At 35.0% G+C, this 21,057-nt stretch overlaps 2 protein-coding genes across 6 annotated transcripts; both read left to right on the top strand.

The window, feature by feature from the left end:
- The first annotated feature begins 10,430 nt into the window (after window positions 1-10,430).
- LOC115697255 (uncharacterized) lies at window positions 10,431-20,021 on the top strand. Of its 4 annotated transcripts, none has more exons than XM_030624186.2 (3): window positions 10,574-10,712; window positions 18,364-18,442; window positions 19,091-20,021. In XM_030624186.2, exon 3 carries the CDS (start codon window positions 19,094-19,096, stop codon window positions 19,805-19,807), a length of 714 nt encoding a protein of 237 aa, XP_030480046.1. In that variant the 5' UTR covers window positions 10,574-10,712; window positions 18,364-18,442; window positions 19,091-19,093; the 3' UTR covers window positions 19,808-20,021. The 4 variants fall into 4 exon arrangements, with proteins under 4 accessions (XP_030480047.1, XP_030480046.1, XP_060974905.1 ...); XM_061118921.1 differs by lacking the exon at window positions 10,574-10,712 and adding an exon at window positions 16,801-17,312; XM_030624187.2 differs by lacking the exon at window positions 18,364-18,442 and having other exon boundaries at window positions 10,431-10,712.
- LOC115697254 (uncharacterized) lies at window positions 10,581-15,567 on the top strand. 2 transcript variants are annotated; one of them, XM_030624185.2, is made up of 2 exons: window positions 10,581-10,712; window positions 13,451-15,567. In XM_030624185.2, exon 2 carries the CDS (start codon window positions 13,477-13,479, stop codon window positions 15,349-15,351), a length of 1,875 nt encoding a protein of 624 aa, XP_030480045.1. In that variant the 5' UTR covers window positions 10,581-10,712; window positions 13,451-13,476; the 3' UTR covers window positions 15,352-15,567. The 2 variants fall into 2 exon arrangements, with proteins under 2 accessions (XP_030480045.1, XP_060974903.1); XM_061118920.1 differs by lacking the exon at window positions 10,581-10,712 and adding an exon at window positions 11,185-12,548.
- Window positions 20,022-21,057: the final 1,036 nt, after the last annotated feature.

Raw genomic sequence — 21,057 nt, 5'->3', positions numbered from 1 at the left:
TGGGCGTGGCCCCGTGGACTAGGAGTGTTCGGGAGAACACTGATACCACGTATAAATCTCTTGTGTCAAGTTATTTATTTTTCTGCAAATATTTTATATTCTGCCTGTTCAGTTTTGTTGTAGCAGAATTACTTTCTGCTGCAGCAAACGCTTACAGTTTTTATATTTTCTTATATACAACTGACATTTGCAAAATCACAATTTTTCAATTGGTATCAGAGCGGGACACTAAACTCTTAGTGTGGTCCTATAACGTTTTTGTGTTAAAATGTCATTTTTTGCAGAAGGAAGTTCTATTTCTAGACCACCGTTGCTTAATGACTCTAACTATCCTTATTGGAAAGTTAGAATGAGGGCCTTCATCAAATCTCAAGATGAGAAGGCTTGGAGAATGGTTCTATCAGGTTGGTCTCTTCCAGTTGAGACAGATTCTTCAGGTAATACTACTATAAAATCTGAACTGGAATGGTCTATTGAAGATGATAAACTATCTGCCTACAATAGCAAAGCCTTGCATGCTATCTTTAATGGTGTAGGTGAGGGTTACATTAAACTTATATCATCTTGTGTTTCTGCTAAGGAAGCTTGGGAGATTCTTCAAACTCAGTTTGAAGGAACTTTTGATGTGAAAAGATCTAGATTTATCATGCTTCAAACTAAATTTGATGAGCTTAGAATGTCTGATAATGAAACTTTAACTGAATTTTATGAAAAATTATCTGACATTGCTAATGAATATTTTGCTCTTGGAGAAAAGCTTGATGATTCTGTTCTTGTGAGAAAAATTGTTAGAGTTCTTCCAGAAAGGTTTGATACTAAACTTTTGGCAATGGAGGAAGCTAAAGATTTTAGCACTATGAAAGTGGAAGAATTGATGGGTTCCTTACGTACTTTTGAATTAAATCAACAGATTAAACAAAAGGACAAACCCAAATCCATTGCTGATAAAGGTAAAAGTATTGCTTTGAAAGTTGCTGATAATGAAAATTCTGATAGTGAATGTGATGATGAGATTGCTTTATTAACTAAGAATTTTCAGAAATATATGAAAAAGATGGGAAATAAAAAGAATATTTCGAAAGGTTCAAAAGGTAATACTTTCATTAAACCATCTGTCTCTAACAAAAAGAGAATTCAGTGCAGGGAATGTGAAGGTTTTGGGCATATTCAAGCTGAGTGTGCAAACACTTTGAAAAAGAATAAGAAAAGTTTCAATGTCACTTGGAGTGATGATGAAACCGAAAGTGATGAAGATATTGCTGAAAATGTTGCCCTAACCTCTGTTATGACTAATGTGTTGTGTGATTCACAGGTGAAAGCTAGATTGGTATGTCTGAATAATACCACCAAACAAGAGGAATCGCATTCGGATGAGTCCGAAATCCGTGAAGAATCTCTTGCCGAATCATACAAAGTCATGTATGAAAAATGGATTCAAAGTTGCTTCGAAAATAGAGAGTTGAATAAATTGAATAAAAAATTGTCTCATCAGATTGAAATGTGTAATTTGAAAATAAAAGAATATGAGACAAGTTTTTGTGATAAAGATGAAAAAATCTCTCTATTAAAGAAGGAACTTGAAAATTTTAAGAAAAATGTTCAAATGCTTAACCCTGGATCTTCTATTTTTGAAAAAGCTCAGAATGCAGTCGAGAGGTTTCGCAGGCCTTGGTTCTAATGGAATGGAAAGTTCTGAGTCACGAAGTTTGTAAAATCTAGTGTTCCAACGAATCACCTTGAGGCTACAAACTCGCCGTAACGATTTCACGACTGTTGCAGCAAGAACAGCTTCTGATGCTGCAAAATCTCCAGGATTTTCAAAAAGGGTAAGATCTCAGGTAAAAAGATTTGTTCCCATTTGTCATTTTTGTGGTAGAAAAGGTCATATCAGACCTAAATGTTTCACATTGAACAATCTCTTTAAAACAAATTATTTTGATAATTTGAAAAAATCTCAAAAGAAACATAAAGGTTTGAAACAAATATGGGTGAAAAAGAAGTGTCTAGCTGGTTTTTCTGATAAAACTGTTGCATCACAAATGTGGTATTTTGACAGTGGTTGCTCTAGACATATGACAGGTGACAAGGATTTTTTGACTAACATTCGGCCTATGCAATGTGGAGAAGTCACCTTTGGTAATGGCCTATCTGGAAAAGTTGTTGGTATGGGAACTCTAAATTTTGAAGGGTTACCTAGACTGAAAAATGTGATGTTAGTTGAAGGACTGATGGCTAATTTACTTAGCATCAGTCAAATCTGTGATCAAGGGTTTACTGTTTCTTTTGATAGTGATCATTGTTATGTTCTGAATGATGACAATGAATGTATCTTGCAAGGATTTCGATCCAATGATAACTGTTACACTCTAACCCCTGTGTTTACTTGTCACTCAGCTATCAACAACACCACAGATTTGTGGCATGCCAAGCTTGGGCATATTAATTTTAAAAACCTGAAAAAATTGTCAAATGCAGGTATTGTTCGAGGTCTTCCCAAGCTTGGTAAGGAAAGTGAAGGTAAGTGTGAACCGTGTCAACTTGGGAAGCAATTAAAAATCACTCACAAGCCAGTGTTTGATATCAATACCTCAAAGGTATTGGAATTGCTTCACATGGATCTTATGGGTCCAATCCAAGTTGAAAGTTTGAATGGTAAACGATATATCTTTGTGTGTGTTGATGATTTCTTTCGTTTTACTTGGGTAGATTTCTTAAGAGAAAAATCTGACACTTTTGATGCCTTTAAAACTCTTTGTCTGAGATTAAGAGTTGAGAAAGGTTGTAATATTGGGAAAATTGTTCGAATTCGAAGTGATCATGGTAAGGAGTTTGAAAATTCTGTATATGATGATTTTTGCAAGTCTACAGGTATAACTCATGAATTTTCAGCTCCCAAAACTCCTCAACAAAATGGAGTTGTTGAGAGGAAGAATCGAACTTTGCAGGAAATGGCAAGAGTGATGTTAAATAGCAAGAAGTTGACAAAGCGCTTATGGGCTGAAGCTATTAACACAAATTTTGCTACATAATAAACAGAGTGTTTATTCGTCCAGGTACCTCAAAAACATCTTATGAAATCTGGAAAGGTAAGCGCCCCAATGTAAGTCATTTTCATGTTTTTGGATGTGTGTGTTATGTCTATAGAGATCGTGAGCATATTGGTAAATTTGATGCTAAAAGTGATGTTGGTGTATTTATTGGATATTCCTTAAACAGTAGAGCTTATCGTGTTTATAACATGAGAACTCAAACTGTTTTGGAATCAGCTAATGTGATTGTTGATGATTTTAGAGATTTTTCAGAGTTTTCCACAGAAGCCAAGATAGATAGTCTCATGGATACTCCTCCAGAAGTTGTAACAGCAGATCCTGATGCAGCAGAACTCATTGTTGATGCTGCAAATGACGAATCTACTGTTGCAACTGAAACTGGAGAACCAGAACCGTCTATCTTGACTCATCCAAACATCATCACTGACTCTATTCAGAAAGAACCAAGCACCAAAATCAAACTGAATCATCCAAAAGATCTCATCCTTGGAAATCCTGAAGAAAGCATGGTAACTCACAGAAGGTATATTAATTTAATCAGCTTTCTTTGCTTTGTTTCTCAATATGAACCGAAAAATGTGAAGGAAGCCATGACCTTTGAGGAATGGCTCAATGCAATGCAAGAGGAACTCAACCAATTTGTTCGCAACAAGGTATGGATTTTGGTCCGAATACCAAAAGGTATAAATGTTATTGGAACAAAGTGGTTGTTTAAAAATAAAAGTGATGAGTTCGGTACAATTGTGAGAAACAAGGCTCGTTTGGTGGCACAAGGATACACACAGGTAGAAGGTATTGATTTTGATGAAACTTTTGCTCCTGTTGCAAGATTAGAATCAATTCGTTTACTTCTGTGTATTGCTTGTATTATGAATATTAAATTGTTTCAAATGGATGTGAAATCTGCCTTCCTAAATGGTATTTTGAATGAGGAAGTTTATGTTGAGCAACCAAAAGGATTCGAAGATCCTCAATTTCCAGACCATGTATACAAACTTGAAAAAGCTTTGTATGGTCTGAAACAAGCTCCTCGAGCTTGGTATGAAAGGTTGACTCAATTTTTACTTTCTCATGGCTATCACAGAGGAAGTGTGGATAAAACTCTTTTCATCAAACGTATAAAATCTGATTTTATCATTGCTCAAATTTATGTTGATGATATAGTTTTTGGTTCTACATCTAACCATGAAGTGCAGGTATTTGTTGATCAAATGAAAAGTGAATTTGAAATGAGCATGGTTGGTGAGCTTAATTTCTTTCTGGGTCTTCAAGTGAGACAAATGGAAGGAGGTACATTTGTATCTCAAAGCAAGTATGCTAAGAACCTTGTCAAGAAATTTGGCCTTGAATCGGCTAAGGTGTAAGTACTCCTATGAGCACCACACTGAAATTAACAAAAGATGAGAATGGAGTAAAGGTAGACACTACACTCTATCGTAGCATGATTGGAAGTCTTTTGTATTTAACTGCTAGTCGTCCTGATATCTGTTACAATGTGGGAGTGTGTGCTAGATATCAAAGTAATCCTATGGAATCTCATGTATCAACTGTAAAAAGGATTATTAGATATGTTAATAGCACTCCTGATTATGGAATTTGGTACTCGAAAGATACCAATTCAAATCTTGCTTGTTTTAGTGATGCAGATTGGGCAGGAAATGCTGATGATCGAAAGAGCACAAGTGGAGGGTGTTTCTTTCTTGGGAATAATCTAGTATCTTGGCATAGCAAGAAACAGAATTTCATCTCCTTATCCACTGCCGAAGCTGAGTACATCGTCAGCGCTGTTGTACTCAACTATTGTGGTTGAAACAAATGCTGATTGATTATGGGTTTGAATTGGGTGTTTTGACTATTTTTTGTGACAATACTAGTGCCATAAATATTTCCAAAAATCCTGTTCAACATTCTAGAACAAAGCACATTGACATAAGACACCACTTTATCAGGGAACTTGTTGAAAATAAATCATTGCAATTAGAATATGTTGATACTGAAAAACAATTAGCTGATATTTTCACAAAGGCCCTAGATGCAAGTCGCTTTGACTCCCTCAGAAAGTCTTTGGGAGTTTGCATTGTTTAATTTTATCTGTTCATAATTCGTGTACAATAGTGTTATGTGATTCATCTCTAGCTCTTAATCGTCTATCATTGTATTTTGACAAATCATGTTTATGCTTTTGGTTTATAATTAGTTAGGATCTCAGTCTGATCATACTTTGTGATGTTGTGCTAAAAGGTTCATGTTACTCTTTATGTGTGTCTAGGATTAAATAATGTTCTTATACAGAGTTGAGCAATTTTTGTTTTAGTCTTGTCAGGCCCCTTGCTGAAATAGAGCTACCCATACTGAGGTGTGAAAGCCATCTGATGAGTAAGCTGGAACATTGTAATTAGCAACTATGATGAGGATGCACTACCATAGAAAAGGGCTACCTTCAGTATGGTGTGAAAGCATCCAGTTGCGGGATCAAATTGAAAAAGGCGAAAATGAAAAATCTTGCCAAGGACAATGATCCTATTTTCACTGCACACACTTATGTTTGACAAGTGTGTTCAAATCTGTAAGTCTCCTCTATTAAAATTAAATTGATAATCCTGGTTCACAATTTTCAGTAACATGCATATCTTTTTCCTCAACATCAATTAAGTATGATTATTTCATGAGATACTAATTAGTTATTTTCCTTAGAAGCATAACATGTAATTTATTTTGTCAATTGTCAATGATATTTGATTTCTTTTGCTTGGTTCGAATCACATATATTTATTGTACACATTATATTTTCTTTTCAGTTTTAATTTAAATAAAAAAAAAAAAAAAAAGAGGGAGGCGTGTGACTTGCTTCATGGGTTAAGAAAATCTTGTGCATAAATGGTAAGTATCAACATTCATTCTTTCTTTGATTTATTATGATATTTTTCCAAGTAAAGATTAATCTTTATATGGTAATGTGCCTTTATTCTTGAAAGATTGATTTATTTTTGGAAAAATTTGTTGGCTTTTCTAGTTTCCTTTTATTTATTTTTTTTTAAAAAAAAGGAAAGGAGTTGAGAAGTGGGCGGTTTCCTCTTTTGGTTCATGGGCTGGCGGTTACCATTTGAATTTTCAAAATTGGTTTCTTTTTTCTTGTTTTGATTCCAAGGTTATATAAACCAAATTTTGACACTTATTTCACCACCTACCCGAACCTTCTTTCTTGTTCTTTGTCTGTCACTATTCATCTTCTCCTTCAGTTCCAAAATGGTGAGAACCAAGAATCTAGGGCACACTAAAAAATTAGAAGAAACCGTTCCAACTCCTTCTAGTGCACCCCCCGCCGCCTCGCTCCTCCTCCTGCTGTTGCAAAGCCTGGAGATTCATCGCTTCCCCAGCGTGAATCTCAAGCCGTGAAGCCAAAACGTCCACCCAAGCAAGTTTCTCACAAATCGGTAAGGCCCTATCGCACCTGGACTTCCTCATCTGAATCCTCTAAGGAATCTCCTCCTCCATTGGCTGTTCCTCCTCCTGCTGCATCAATGGCTGGCACCACTCCAACAGGCCCTTCCACTCGAACTCGAGCCCAAAGAAGCCTCTACCGAGAAAGAACTTCAAGCCTCTCAATCTCGAGAGAAGACTGTTCCTCCAGCCAAGAAGAAACTCAAGTCTAATCCTCCCTCGGCTTCCTCGAGTTCCAGTTCAGAAGAAGAGGATCCAATAGAAGTCTCTTCAGACAAATCAGTATCTCTGCATACTGAGAAGGACAGTGAGGACACAGAACTCGAGCCAGAGCCTCCTCGTTCAAAAACTGCTTCTGCAGCAAAGGCCTCTGCTGCTGCCAAAGGCAAGCAGCCCATGGAAGATCCTACATCTGACTTTATCGGAGAGTTTATGTTAGGGGTCATTGGTTCTCATTTTCTGAAAAAGACATTGCTCAGGCTCTGCAATTGCCTGAGAATGTATCCAATGCCGTGATGTCCATGGATCGTGAGTTGATGCACTCTGAACTCACTGGTGCTCGTTCAGAATTGAAACCAGGGGAGAGTCTTCGAATCACTCACCTCACTTTTGCTCATGCTTCCCTTATGCGGTTTGCACTAAGCAATTGGGTTCCAAATTCTAACAAGACCGTGGTGTCTCAAGAAGTGGCTACACTCCTATACCGCATCACTTCTGGAACTTCCATTGATCTAGCCTCACATATTCTAAACCAGATTGTCTCCTTCCGAAGAGGTAAAAAGCCAACCTTCAAACTTGTATTTCCAAATCTAATTTATAAGGTTTTATCCTCTCAGAAGAATGTGGCCCAAGCACATGAAACACTTGAGCCTCCCATCACTGGTCCTACATTCCAACCCTCTGAATACTTTGAGGGTGTGTTTCACAAACGGCCAAAGGCTGGTGCCGCCGTCGCTTCGCAGTGCAAGTTCGTGCTCGCCGCAGCAGAACTCCTGGAGGTCAAGTCTGAACTTCAGAATGTGTATAGTCGTCTTGAAGCAATGGCAGATGTCCAGCATAGCATGTCCAGGCAACTGTCCACTTTGGTTAAACTCTACAAAGATTAAAGTGTTTTTCGTTTGTCCCTTTTTAATTAAACTTTAGTCTATTTTTTGTTCTTTGTTTACTATGGCACTCCGATAAACAAAAAGGGGGAGAGATATTTATTTTTTGGTTTGTTGCCCAACTCTGGACCCTTTTTCCAGGGGGAGTTGTGGTTTGTTAGTACTTGTGAACTTAATGTTTAAAGTTAGCATGTTTCTGTTTTTATTGTGATATTCGATTGTGTTACTCAGGGGGAGTAGTATCTTTTGCTCTTGCTAACTTTGCATTGCAGGTACTTTATGGTAAAAATTATTTTGTTCATCTAAAGTGCCAAAGGGGGAGATTGTAAAGTCCTTTTTTGGCAAGTTAGGTGACAAAATAATTTTTCCATTTATGGTAAGATTGTATGCATTCATTTTCGACTTCTTGCCTTATAAATTCGGTTTATAGTTGCCCTTTTCCTTGTTAGGAAAGTTACACTTTCAGCTGAACTTTCCTTTGTTGAAAACTTCTCAAAAGAGAAGGAATTCTCTTTTGGAAAGTTGTCTTTTTTTTAGGGAAACTTTGTTTATTGCCTTTTCCTTATTGATTTCGATTGTATCTTGATACAATCAGAATATCTAATCTGTTTTTGGCAGGAATCAAGCATTGAAAGAAGATCGGACCCGATTTTAGTAAGTTTCCCGTTTCGGCGTATCCGTCGCGTCAGCATCCGAATCTGATGTAGCAGATCGTGTTTCTTTTGGAAAGTTTTTGTACAGCTGCTAATTCGAACTTGTGGTTGCCTCTTTGGTTTCTATGATCTATAAATAGAGCATAGAGAGCAACCATTCGAATTACCTCTTCCATTATTCATTTTCTACATTTATCTTTTGAGAGAAGAGAGTCTTTCTTTGTTTTGTGAGAGCCTAGTTGTTCATCTAGGTTCTAGTTGTTCTATTTCTGTTCTTACTCTATCCTAGAGGCTGTGAAGAACTACTTGACTGAACAAGAGATTGGTCTTCGGGAGAAGACTTGATAAAGCCTTACTTCGGGAGGAAGTAAGCACTTGGTCTTCGGGAGAAGACTTGTTAAAGCCTTACTTCGAGAGGAAGTAAGCACTCACACTTCAAAGACGAAGGGAGTTCGGGCTTGAAGGTGTTTCAAGAAGTCAGATTCATAAAGTGGATTACAAAGGATTGCGGCAATACTTTAGAGGGAGTCTAAACTTGTTTAAGTCAATTGTCTTTGTAATTTTGATACTTTATTAATTGATTTCATTCTCTGGGCGTGGCCCCGTGGACTAGGAGTGTTCGGGAGAACACTGATACCACGTATAAATCTCTTGTGTCAAGTTATTTATTTTTCTGCAAATATTTTATATTCTGCCTGTTCAGTTTTGTTGTAGCAGAATTACTTTCTGCTGCTGCAAACGCTTACAGTTTTTATATTTTCTTATATACAACTGACATTTGCAAAATCACGATTTTTCAAAATTATTATTTTTTTATTCTTTTAATGAAATTATTAGTTTCTTTCAATGTTGATGAAACTAGTTTTTAAAGTTTGTATTCTTTTTAGATTATGAATTTTTATGTTGTTTTTTTTTTTTTCAGGATGATGTTGATGAAACTGGTTTTTTTTTTTTTTTTTTTCTGTTTTTAATGAAATAACTAGTTTTTAACCAAAAAAAAAAAACAAGTTTAAATTCTGTAAAAAAAAATGATATAAAAATGTACACTTATTATCTATATTTATATGCATAAAAAGAGAAAAAAAAATAGTTTTAGAAAAAAAAATTAAAAAAAAAAGAGAGACAAAGAAAAATTAGAAAAAAAAAAATAAAACAGAAAAATAGAGAGAGAGAAGAGAAAGAAAGAAAAAAAAACATAAAATAGAGCTAAAATTGACTAAAAAATATATAGAAAAGACAAAAAAAAAAGCTTTTTTGAAGCTTTAATAAGTAAAAAATAGTAAAAAAGAAAAAAAAAATAACAAAAGTATAATTGTAAAAATTTCTTTTTCAAATTATAAATGTGTGCCGTTTGGTAACACTTTTGTTTTTTAATTTTTTAATCATAAAATGAAAGTAAAATTTTTGTTTTTAAAAAAATTATTTTTAAAAAACAAAAATGCGTTCTGTAACCACTTTTGTTTTTCAATTTTAAAAACAGAAAACAAAAGTGTGTTCTGTAAAGTTCATTTTCGTTTTTATTTTTTGATTTTATTTAAGTCGGGTCAAGATCCGGGGTTGGATTCGGGTTCGGGTCGAAAGCCGGGTTCAGCGCCAAGGCCGTGAGGAGAGGATTTTAGTCCGGGTCTGATTGTAATCCAAAAGATTGATTAAGAAAAAAAACTGTTTAAAAAAATATTAAAAGTGATTTTTTTTTTTTGTTTTTAAAATTTTAATTTCTAATTATAAAATTAAAAAGTAAAAACAGTTTTATAGAACATGTTTTTCAAAAGTATTTTCACTTTTTCACTTTTAAAAACAGAAAACTGATTAAAAAAGTGTTACCAAACGCCACCGTAATGTTTGAAAAAAAGTTTGTATTTTATGTAAATTTTTTAAATAGAAAGAAACTCTAAAATGTAAATGTAAACTATGACACATATCAAATATCATAAAAAATCTTAAATGTGAAAAATACCATAGAAGAGTGGCAAACTTAAAATGACATATATTTGTAATTTTTTTTATAAAACTCCATATTTCATATAATTTTTCCAAGGTGACTGAGTGAGCGAGCTGGGGTTTCGTTTCGACCCTCGGAATCGGGCTGGGCCTTATGTGGCCAGTGTAACCCATTCCGGCCCGGTTTCCTATTAATTAGAAAAAAGAAAAAATTAGAATTCTCTATCTGACTAACACTCAGTACTCACCCATTCTGAAATGAAACCCTTGAGAAATAACGGCACTCTCTCCCACTCCCTCACTTTTCTCTCTCTCTAAAACTCAAGAATCAAGATCCAGACCAGCACAGCACCAAGCAAGCCGTCGATCAACCCATCCCGTCGCACCGTCGGACCGTCCCAGTCGCACCACGATTCGCCGCCAGCCACCGCAGTCGGAGCCATTCTTCCACCGCACTCCCGCACCAGTCGCACGCCCTCCTTCCAGTCGCACCACCAGTCTTCGCCAGCCGGAGCCATTCGCAGGTAGTTTCTCACTCTCTCTTGTCTCTTTTCTTTCATTTTCTAATATGTATATATTATTATTTTGATTATAGTATTGTATTGACTGTTAGGATGAATATAACAAATTTTTGTTAATATTTTTTCAGATTCTTTTATGTCATTGTTGTAGTTTTTTCTTTTACAATTTTTTGTTGTCTTGATTTTGTGTGTGATGAGTGAAAATTTTTACTATCGAGCTGATAATTTTTTTGAAAGTTCTATAACCAATCTGTTTGAATTGCTTCTATATTTATATTTAAACTTAACTAAGACAGAAATAGCTACCCTCTCTTAACAGAGGAGGTTAGCTGTTACAAAATTCCTAGTGAGTTATGTAAAAAGATTTCTTCGAAACTTTCATAATTTCATGTATTATAGAATTATTTAGTCTGGTCATTGGATTTTTGGATTGTTCTTTTGTGAATTATATATATATATATATATATCAAGATTAGTTAGTTAGGTGTAGTGTTAATTAGAAGTTCGTTGAAAGTTGGTTAGTTTGTTTTAGCTCTTAGAACTCTGTATAAATACAGATTGTATTCATTCATTTTCATTAATGAAATTTAGAATATACATTTCATTCTCTCTTGGTCCTTAAACTAAAATGGTATCAGAGCCACACGATTGGTGAGCTCTTAGCTTCCACCACTCTTCGTTCTAGCTTTGTTTCCTCTTTCTTCTACTCGAGCTACTTTATTCTTTCATGGCGTTAACTCGCAACAGCAACAATGGAGGTGCTGGATACTCCAATCAATTTGCAGCTCTCAATGAAAACAATAGATCTTCTACCATTGATCCACGCATGCCATATTTTCTTTCCAATGGAGATAATCCATCGTATCTCTGGTTTTAAAGATCCTCACTGGTGTAGACAACTACAGTTCTTTGCGAAGATCAGTGGTGGTTGCATTATTGGCGAGGAACAAGATCAAGTTCATCAATGACAAACTTCCAGCTCCCGACGAAGATGATGAAGATTTTGTTGCGTGGATCAGATGCAATAGTTTTGTAATTTCATGGATCTTACATTCTGTTTCTCCTACTATAGCTGATAGTATCATGCATGTAGAAGATGCATCACACATCTGGTCAGAATTGGAGGAAAGATTTCACCAAAAGAATGCTCCAAGGGTGTTTGAGGTGAAAAGATCAATGCAGACATTAACTCAGGGATCCAATGATGTCACTTCATACTACACTTGACTCAAAGGACTATGGGATTTGCTGCGCGAATACAGGCCACAACCTGTTTGTACCTGTGGCGCAATGAAGATCATACAAGAGTACAAAGATGAAGGCAAGGTTCTTAAGTTCCTGATTGGGCTCAATGACTCTTATCTCAAAGCCAAATCTCAGATTTTACTCCAATATCCACTTTTGAATGTTAACAAGGCTTATGCCTATATAATCCAAGAAGAAAAACAGAGAGGATTATCATTTCTCAACCTGAAACTCCCAAGCCTACAAGTGACAATTTAGGGAAATTTGCAAGGAGTACACAAGCTAATCGAGGCAACAATCGATCTAATAATCGACATGTTTGTTCTCATTGTGGAATTATTGGACATATTATTGCAAAATGCTACAGAGTTCATGGATATCCACCTAGTCATCAATTGTATGGCAGATTTCCAAGGAAAATTCTTAACAAACCAGGAAATCAACAAAATCAACCAATTTCAAATAATGATATGAACGAAGATTAGGATTTGTCCATACAATTTCCAAAGCTCATGGCAATGCTAGCACAGAAAATGCAAGAAACTTGTTCACAATCTCAACCATCTGATCAACCTGTTGTATCAAACATCTATGGTAATGTCTTTTTTGTCCTTAAATCTAGTTGGATTATTGACATTGGTGCTACACACCATGTGTGTTTTAACTGTTCTTGGTTCTCTTCCATTCAGAAAGACATTGTTTAGTGATTGAGTTATTATATTATATTTTATTTTTAACCCTATGCCCTTCGACCCTCCTCCGCCACTACCACTAGTTTTTCTTTACCTTTCTCTCTTTCCTTTAGCCTTTTCTTCTTGGAGTGTTAAACCACACATCATATCTGTTAAGGTATGTGATTTGGGGGTTTTGATTTATGTTTTGAATTTATGGTTTATGGCTTCGATGTAATGCATCTCCTCAACTGATTCGTTCTTGAACTCAGTCAACCTTTTTGTGGAGAATCCTTCCTTTGGCTCTTTTTCTCCACTGTGTCATGATTTTGTGTATTAGAGCAATATTTAGTTTTTTCCTTTTTATATGTTTCTGCATCTTTTTCTGTTTAGTTCATTTGTCTTATGGTGAATATTTTTCTTTAATTCATTGCATTATTGTAGGAATTGAATGTTGCTTACAAGCACAAATGTTCTTACTAAATGTTTTGAGATAGAAAATTCAAATGTTTGCTTAGAAAATATGTGCATAGCTATTGCTTCTTGTTATTGATATTCAAATCCTATAATCTTCCTTGGGCAAACATGTCATTGTATCTTCTTTAAATCTGATAAGTTTTTCCATCACATATGGAACACTCACCAACTATGTTAATAATATCTTCATCACCGGCTTGGCCATACTACAAGATTGTGTCTGTACTATAGATTTCTAGGTGGTCTTGAATTATTGTTGGAAACTTATTTGTTTGGGTCGCTTCTTGCATTCTTGTTTTTTTCCTTTATGTGAATTGTACCCTTTTTAAGTCTATTTTTTTACAACAGGTTTGGTTCATTGGGAAGCTCTAGAAATGGAGGACATTGAAGATTTGTTAGTTGGAAGCATTAGCGGAGCTCCTCCTGGATTTCGGTTGCCACTGACTTCAGTTGGATTGAACCCAAAGAAGGCAAAGAAGAAACCTCCTCTCAATTATGCTAACACCAATGGTTTTGCCCCTAAAATTCCTGGCACTCAGACAATTTACATCAAAACCTTCGGGTGCTCTCACAACCAGAGTGACAGTGAGTATATGGCTGGTCAGCTTTCAGCATTTGGTTATTCATTGAGTGAAAATCCCGATGAAGCCGATCTATGGCTTATAAACACTTGTACAGTTAAATCTCCTAGTCAATCTGCAATGGACACTATAATAACTAAGGGAAGAAGTTCCAAAAAACCGCTTGTGGTGGCTGGCTGTGTTCCTCAAGGAAGCAGAGATCTAAAAGAATTGGAAGGAGTCAGTGTAGTAGGAGTCCAGCAAATTGACAGGGTGGTTGAAGTTGTTGAAGAGACACTGAAAGGTCATGAGGTGCGACTTTTGAACCGCAAAACTTTGCCTGCACTTGACCTTCCAAAGGTAAGAAAGAACTCATTTGTTGAGATTCTTCCAATTAATGTTGGTTGTTTAGGGGCCTGCACTTACTGCAAAACAAAGCATGCTCGTGGTCACTTGGGTAGTTATACTGTTGATAGCCTTGTAGGACGTGTAAAATCTGTTGTAGCTGATGGTGTTAAAGAGATTTGGTTGAGCAGTGAAGATACTGGAGCTTATGGTCGAGACATTGGGGTCAATCTCCCAGTTTTGTTGAAGGCAATTGTTGCTGAACTTCCTTTTGATGCAAGCACAATGCTTCGCATTGGGATGACAAATCCTCCTTTTATTCTAGAGCACTTGAAAGAGATAGCAGATGTTTTGTGCCACCCATGTGTCTACTCCTTCTTGCATGTACCTGTTCAATCTGGTAGTGATGCAGTCTTGAGTGCTATGAATCGAGAATATACTTCGAGTGAGTTCAGGATTGTGGTTGATACCTTGACTGAGCTTGTGCCTGGGATGCATATTGCAACTGATATCATATGTGGATTTCCTGGTGAAACAGATGAAGATTTTGCTGAAACTGTTAGCCTTATTAATCAATACAAGTTCCCTCAAGTTCATATATCACAATTCTATCCTCGACCAGGGACGCCTGCTGCAAAGATGAAAAAGGTTCCTAGTACTGTAGTGAAGAAACGGAGCCGTGAGTTGACTACACTCTTTGAATCCTTCACACCTTATAGTGGAATGGAAGGGAGAGTGGAAAGGATATGGATAACAGATATTGCGACCGATAGAGTTCACTTGGTTGGCCATACCAAGGGATACATCCAGGTGCTTGTAGTTGCCCCACAGAGTATGCTAGGAACTTCAGCCATTGTGAAAATAACATCTGTAGGAAGGTGGTCTGTTTTCGGTGAAGTGATTGAGACTATCAAGGGTAGGAGTTCCAAAACATCTTCAAACATGGGGACTTTGTCTATTGATGACAAATGTAGCCCTTGCTCCAATGCTTGCGGTGATGGTTGTGAGTCAAGAGTGCAAGAAGAAGCATGTGATTGTGGAGCAGGAGGCTGCTGTACTGGAACTACAATCAAACATAGTGTTGCCTCAAACAATTCCATTTCGCGCAAGGATGGAAGCAGCATAAATCTCGTCGGATGGTTGCTTAGGAAACGGAAAAACCATGTGCAGAAGCAGATGGAGTCTGAAATTACAACTGAATTTGATAACAAACAAGAACAGGCTGAACAAAGTATTGCTTCGTGGAACGCAATGGATAAAGTTCTTCTCGGTGGAATGCTTGTGAGCTTCCTGACAATCTTAGTTCTACTGATTCATCTTGGATTTAGGACTTCGTCTAACTAATAAACAATTTTGTTTGAAGGCTGCTTTTGTTGTTATTTCCATTTGGATCCGCTTTTCTAATATGGTTGTTATTCAATTTGTAAACACTTGAAAGTCATTTCACTTTTCTATAAAAAGCAATATGCAAGACCTACCGAATCTTTTTCTATCATAAACATGTCAATACTCATTTGTAATAGATATAGAGTTAGTAGTATAAAATGCATTAGTATATCAGATTTGATCTTTCTCGTAGACCTTTGGCAGATATAGAATTAATTGGAGCTTGAAGCGTTTGTTGAAAAACAAAGATTATAAGGAAGCTTAGCTAAATCACCAAGTTAAAACCCAAATGAAGGTTATTTCCCCAAAAGTTGTCAGGATATTGAAACAAGTCTTGATATTAAGAACTAACGTCTATTTTAATCTTGTCTTAAGCTTGAAACAACAAACACTTTATTTCCATATTAAAAGCTTGAGTGGTATAATTGTTCTGCTTAAGCTTGAAATGACAAACATTTTTTTTCAATATTAAAAGCTTGAGTGGCATAATTGTTTTGCTTTTTTCCATAGAAATTTGCATGAGGATGTGTTTATGATTCTACCTCAAGGGTATAGTCTTAAAGGGAAGTTGCTCTCTAATGCTGTATGCAAGTTAAAAAAATCTCTATATGGCCTTAAGCAAACCTCTAGATAGTGGTTTGAAAAATTCTGTACAGCTTTGATTGAAGAAGGATTTCAACATTCAGCTTCTGATTATCATCAAACAGAATGGATGAAGCATCATAATCCTCCTTGTTTACGTAGATGATGTTATTGTAGCAAGCAATAACATGTCAGCATTGGAGAGTTTAAAAGTCAATCTGAATAACAGATTTAAACTGAAAGACCTTGGTGATCTGATATACTCCCTTGGCCTTGAAGTTGCTAGAACAAGTAAGGGCATTTTTCTATCTCAGAGACACCTCCAATCATTAGAAGACCTGGGACAATTGGGGTGTAAATCTGCTAGCAGTCCAATGGAAGTAAAGCTAAAACTAAGTCAAGAAGTAGAACGACTAGCTGATCCAAAACTGTATAGGAAAGTCATTGATAAGCTGCAATATTTAACTATAAACAAAACTGATTTAGCCTATACAATTAGCTATAACCAGACCCGATTTAGCCTATACAGTTAACAAACTTAGTCAGTTTTTGGTTACTCCCAAAGCTACTAATATGAATGCTGCACAAAGGCACTCCTGGACAGTACTCTGCAGATTCTGAAATCAGACTTGAGGCATATACATGCTGACTGGGCAGCATGTGTAGACACAAGAAGGTCCAAAACAGGTTTTTGTGTTTTCCTTGGGAGATCTTTAGTGTCCTGGAAAAGTAAGAAACAACACACAATACCGAGGTCCTCAGCTGAAGCTGATTGTAGGGCTATGTGAAACACTAGTGAATTGGTATGGCTGCTATCATTACTAAAGGAAGGAACTGAAAATTGAGCACAAAGGCCCTACTGTCTTGCATTGTGACAACAAAGCAGCCCAACAAATTGCTGCTAATCCTCTCTTTCAGGAGAGGAAAAAGCACATAGAAATAGATTGTCACTTAGTAAGGCAGGAAGTTCAAGAGAGAATCATAAAGACAACTTACACTTTGAGCAAAGAACAAACTAACATTTACATTCCACCTTAAGGGGGAGTATCAAGATTAGTTAGTAAGGTGTAGTGTTAATTAGAAGTTAGTTGGAAGTTGGTTAGTTTGTGTTTGCTCTTGAACTGTGTATTAATACTGATTGTACTCATTCATTTTCATAAATGAAATTTAGAATATATATTTCATTCTCTCTCTCTCTCTCTCTCCTAAAACTAAAAATATATATTTATGGGAAATATGGATATGGATATTGCATATGCTCTAGCTTATAGGAAAAACAGCCATTACTGAACAGGGATATCCCTCTCTCACTCAGTCACTCTCATTGAAAATATTAGGTACGGCAGCATTGTGATTGATTTCTTCTTTATTATTCATAAATCTTATACTCTGTGTTATTGTGTTTCTTGAGTTTATGTCTTGTTGAATCTGTTATTACTAATAGTATATTATCCGTTTAACATATTTTATGGTCTTTTATTAACAGTTCTTTGGACAAATAAAGGGATACATAGTAATGTACAAATTTAATGTTAGTGTTGTGAAATGTATGTTTTTTCTGGTTTGTGCTATATTGAAATTATATAATATGTTTTGTGATATTGTGTATGCCATGTGTTTACTTGTGCTATTGTTTATGTTATTTATTTTTCTTAAACCATATGAATTGTAGACAGTAAACCTAAAGTCAAGGAAGTACGAAATATGAAGACCAAGACAACTATTGCCCCTATTGAAGATCATTAAAGATTGGAGCTTTTCAATTTATTTTAATGTCTAGATTTATATTTGTGATTATTGATGATTGTGAAAACTTATTTTGGATGACCCTTATAATAAGGGTGGTTAATTACTAGTCATACAAGACATTAATTTTTCTTTGTTTTAGTCTTAAAATTGATCTAACTTATTTTTCTAATACTATGATATGATATGAATGGCTTAGAATTTTCTAGGCCAAAGTGATTGGGTTAGCTCATTAAAATACCCTCAACCCGTCCAACCCAACCCAACCTATCTCACCCCGTGTGCAGCCCTAAATATGATAATGGTTCAGATTTGCAGACAAGCATTGACTTATAGGTACAAAACTTATATTGACGTTGGACTTTTGTGTGTTAGGACAGAGATGAGGAAAATACCCTGTGTTAGCATATTTCATGCTTTGTTTGCTTTAGTTCCCATACTAGATTGAGTTTGGATGCATGGTTCTCATATGCATATAAATTTATTAGTATCTTTATCCACAATTGGGTCAATTTTGTAATAAGTATTTTGCAATTGTATGAATTGTTTTATATATACCGCTAAGGTAAAGCTTACTTTGCCTCTCTAAGTCGGAAATATATGTTAGTTGATATTAACACTGTCATGTTATTCAAATTGTAGGACTAAGAAAGTAGATCCCTTTACCTCAATATATTTCTACAAATTCAATTTTAAGGCGCATCAGATCAACAAAAAATAGGTAAAGTTGTATTTATTATAAAATTGATTAAATCTTAAATACATCTAAAAGTTGTTGAGAATTTAGTTTATTGTATTTGAGTTTCATATTCGTTTTTTTTTAGTCTCAGTGCAATTTTCTTGTTCTAGTTTCAGGTAGTTACAATTACTCTAAGGTTGTGTGATGGAATTGATCACAGAATTTATTGTCCAGAACTGTTATTTTTTTTTTTTTGTAATCTCAGGTTCCTTACGTGGTTCATCAGTTAAACATAAAATTTTTATAATTTTATTCACTGCTTACATCAATCAGAACAAAATAGAGCTATATATATATATATATACATATAGCTGAGTATAACAATTATAAATCTTCTTTTTTGGAGCACAGTGCGTTGCACTGCCTAGTATGTACATATATGTATATAACATCTTTGTTATCTATTATTATCAGTAATGTCACGTATTGATATTTTTTCTTTGATTTAAAAAGGCTAATTCTTAAAGATATGTTTTTAGTTATTAATTTACTTGAAATGCAGCTTTACATGCTAACTGAGTGATGCTCAATTGCTCAAATTTGTGAAAGAAAAGTCTCAAATCCCATTTGTGTTTGTGCAAAGGGTATTGATTTTTACTGTTTGTAATTTGTATCTTTTTCGCTACACAGGAAATGAGTCGATTTCAAGGTCCTTCGTCTTTGAAACGTAAACAGCAAGAGTCTAGTTCACCATTAGATTCTCTGTCAGAGCAAGAGCGAACCGTTTATAATGTAATCAAAAGCAAACAAGATATGGGAATATGGTCAAGAGATTTGAAGAGAGAGACTAATCTTCTTGACAATATAGTCAACAAATGTATGAAAATCCTTTTAGCCAAAAAGCTAATCAAAGAAGTTGTCACCAAAAACAAGGGGAAAAAACACTTCATGGCAGCTGAGTTTGAGCCCTCTAAAGAAATCACTGGTGGGAATTGGTATGTCGATGGGAGTTTGGATACAGAGTTCATTAACTTGTTGAAAGATCAGTGTTTTAAGTGGATTTACAAGATGAGAGTTGCTACATCGGAGGGACTTTCAGATGCGATTCGAAGGAGTGGGATCTTTAAGGTTGAGTTCACTAGCCAACAGATTGAGGAGATTGTTAGAGCATTGGTTTTGGATAACAAGATTGAGGAGGTGAATAGTAATGGAATGGGAGAGTTTGATTATATTCCAGTTGGGAAAGTTTGCTACAAATGTATAAGCAGTGAAGGTAAAGGAGAGCCCAAGTTAGGAGCCATGGCTTCTATCCCATGTGGAGTTTGTACCAGGATCAGTGAGTGTGCTCCTGATGGTGTCATCTCTCCCAAAACCTGCATTTACTATGAAAAATGGTTGGACTTTTGAGTTGATTATATATAAAATCTCAGGGATAGAAACCTTAGCCAAAGGTATACATTCAAACCTTTTTATATATAATAAGAGTGATGTTCACCTCCGGCTTAATAGTCATTTATAATCTAGTTTTTGAGTTGCTTCATAAGGAGTGAATTGTAATTTTACAAAGTAATGTTCACCTCCCACTTAAGTCATTTATAACTTTATTTTTGAGCTACTTATGTTCATAAGGAGTGCTTTATTTTTACAATTAAAATTTATTATCAGTTGTCACTACAAAAAGTTGATAGGCATAATCAAATTTAAACATGTCAAGAGTATTCTCTAAATTTCTCTAAATTGTAATTTAGTTTTTATTTTCTTTTTATGACCTCTCAGTTTTTTCTTTTTTCATTTTTCATTTATACCTTTATTAATTTCTAAAAAATAATTTTATATTTTATTTGTTAGCAGAAAAAATTCATACAAAATCATCAATTTTAGTCCACGTCCAATTCCTTTTTATGCTCATTTATACCATATTTTTAAATGGGTTTTCTTAGTTTTTTTAGAATGTCTTTAATTACTTCAGGCAACTCTATCATAAATTAGTTAATTATTTATTATTTATTATTTATTTTTCTTTTCCATCCACAAGAATTCTTTTTATTGTTCAAGTGCAAGTTTGAATGATTTTGTAGAATAAAGAAATACTAATTGTACTGTACTGAAATTCAAATGTCAAACTGCATACCATGTTAAATGTATTGAGATAGTTGGCTAAGCGGAATATATAATAGGTTCAATTGCACAGAAATAAAGTCTTGACAAAAGAAAATAAGTGTAGATATCATTCATGCTAGGTGATTTTCTATTACTTTTGAGATTTCAATTTAAATCATTGTTCGACGTATACGATTTTTATTTTAAATTTGTTTAATTTTTTGTCTTTCAAGGACAAATTAGTCTATTGTATGTAGTGATTATTAAATTGTAAAATGAGAATGAGTTGATTTAACAAGTTGGATGAAATAATTGTACATAAGAGACAATATTGTCCTATGATTTTTTTTTTTTAACATTATATATCAATTGTTTTTTTTAATAAACATAAGGGGATCACGTGGTGCAGATCCCTTCCCCACTCCATCAGTTATTTAGATAATTTTGAGAATCATGTGTCAGCTATAAGAATTTTATATCTCAGCTTACTTTAATTGGATCATCAATAGTGCTGAAATAGGTTTCGAACTCTTGACCCAAATAAAGAAGGATGTCAG

This window comes from Cannabis sativa, chromosome 7 (assembly GCF_029168945.1).
Source record: "Cannabis sativa cultivar Pink pepper isolate KNU-18-1 chromosome 7, ASM2916894v1, whole genome shotgun sequence".
Classification (NCBI taxonomy): domain Eukaryota; kingdom Viridiplantae; phylum Streptophyta; class Magnoliopsida; order Rosales; family Cannabaceae; genus Cannabis; species Cannabis sativa.
Note: the sequence above shows the minus strand (reverse complement) of the source record. Positions and strands in the feature narration are given on the sequence as shown.

What these genes read in the sequence shown, in the direction of transcription:
- LOC115697254 (XM_061118920.1), top strand. Translation starts at nt 12,467, where the DNA reads ATGGCAATGCTAGCACAGAAAATGCAAGAAACTTGTTCACAATCTCAA. An exon ending in TGTTGTATCAAACATCTATG is followed by an intron (nt 12,549 to 13,450) that starts GTAATGTCTTTT and finishes TTTTTACAACAG; the next exon opens with GTTTGGTTCATTGGGAAGCT.
- LOC115697255 (XM_030624187.2), top strand. Translation starts at nt 19,094, where the DNA reads ATGAGTCGATTTCAAGGTCCTTCGTCTTTGAAACGTAAACAGCAAGAG.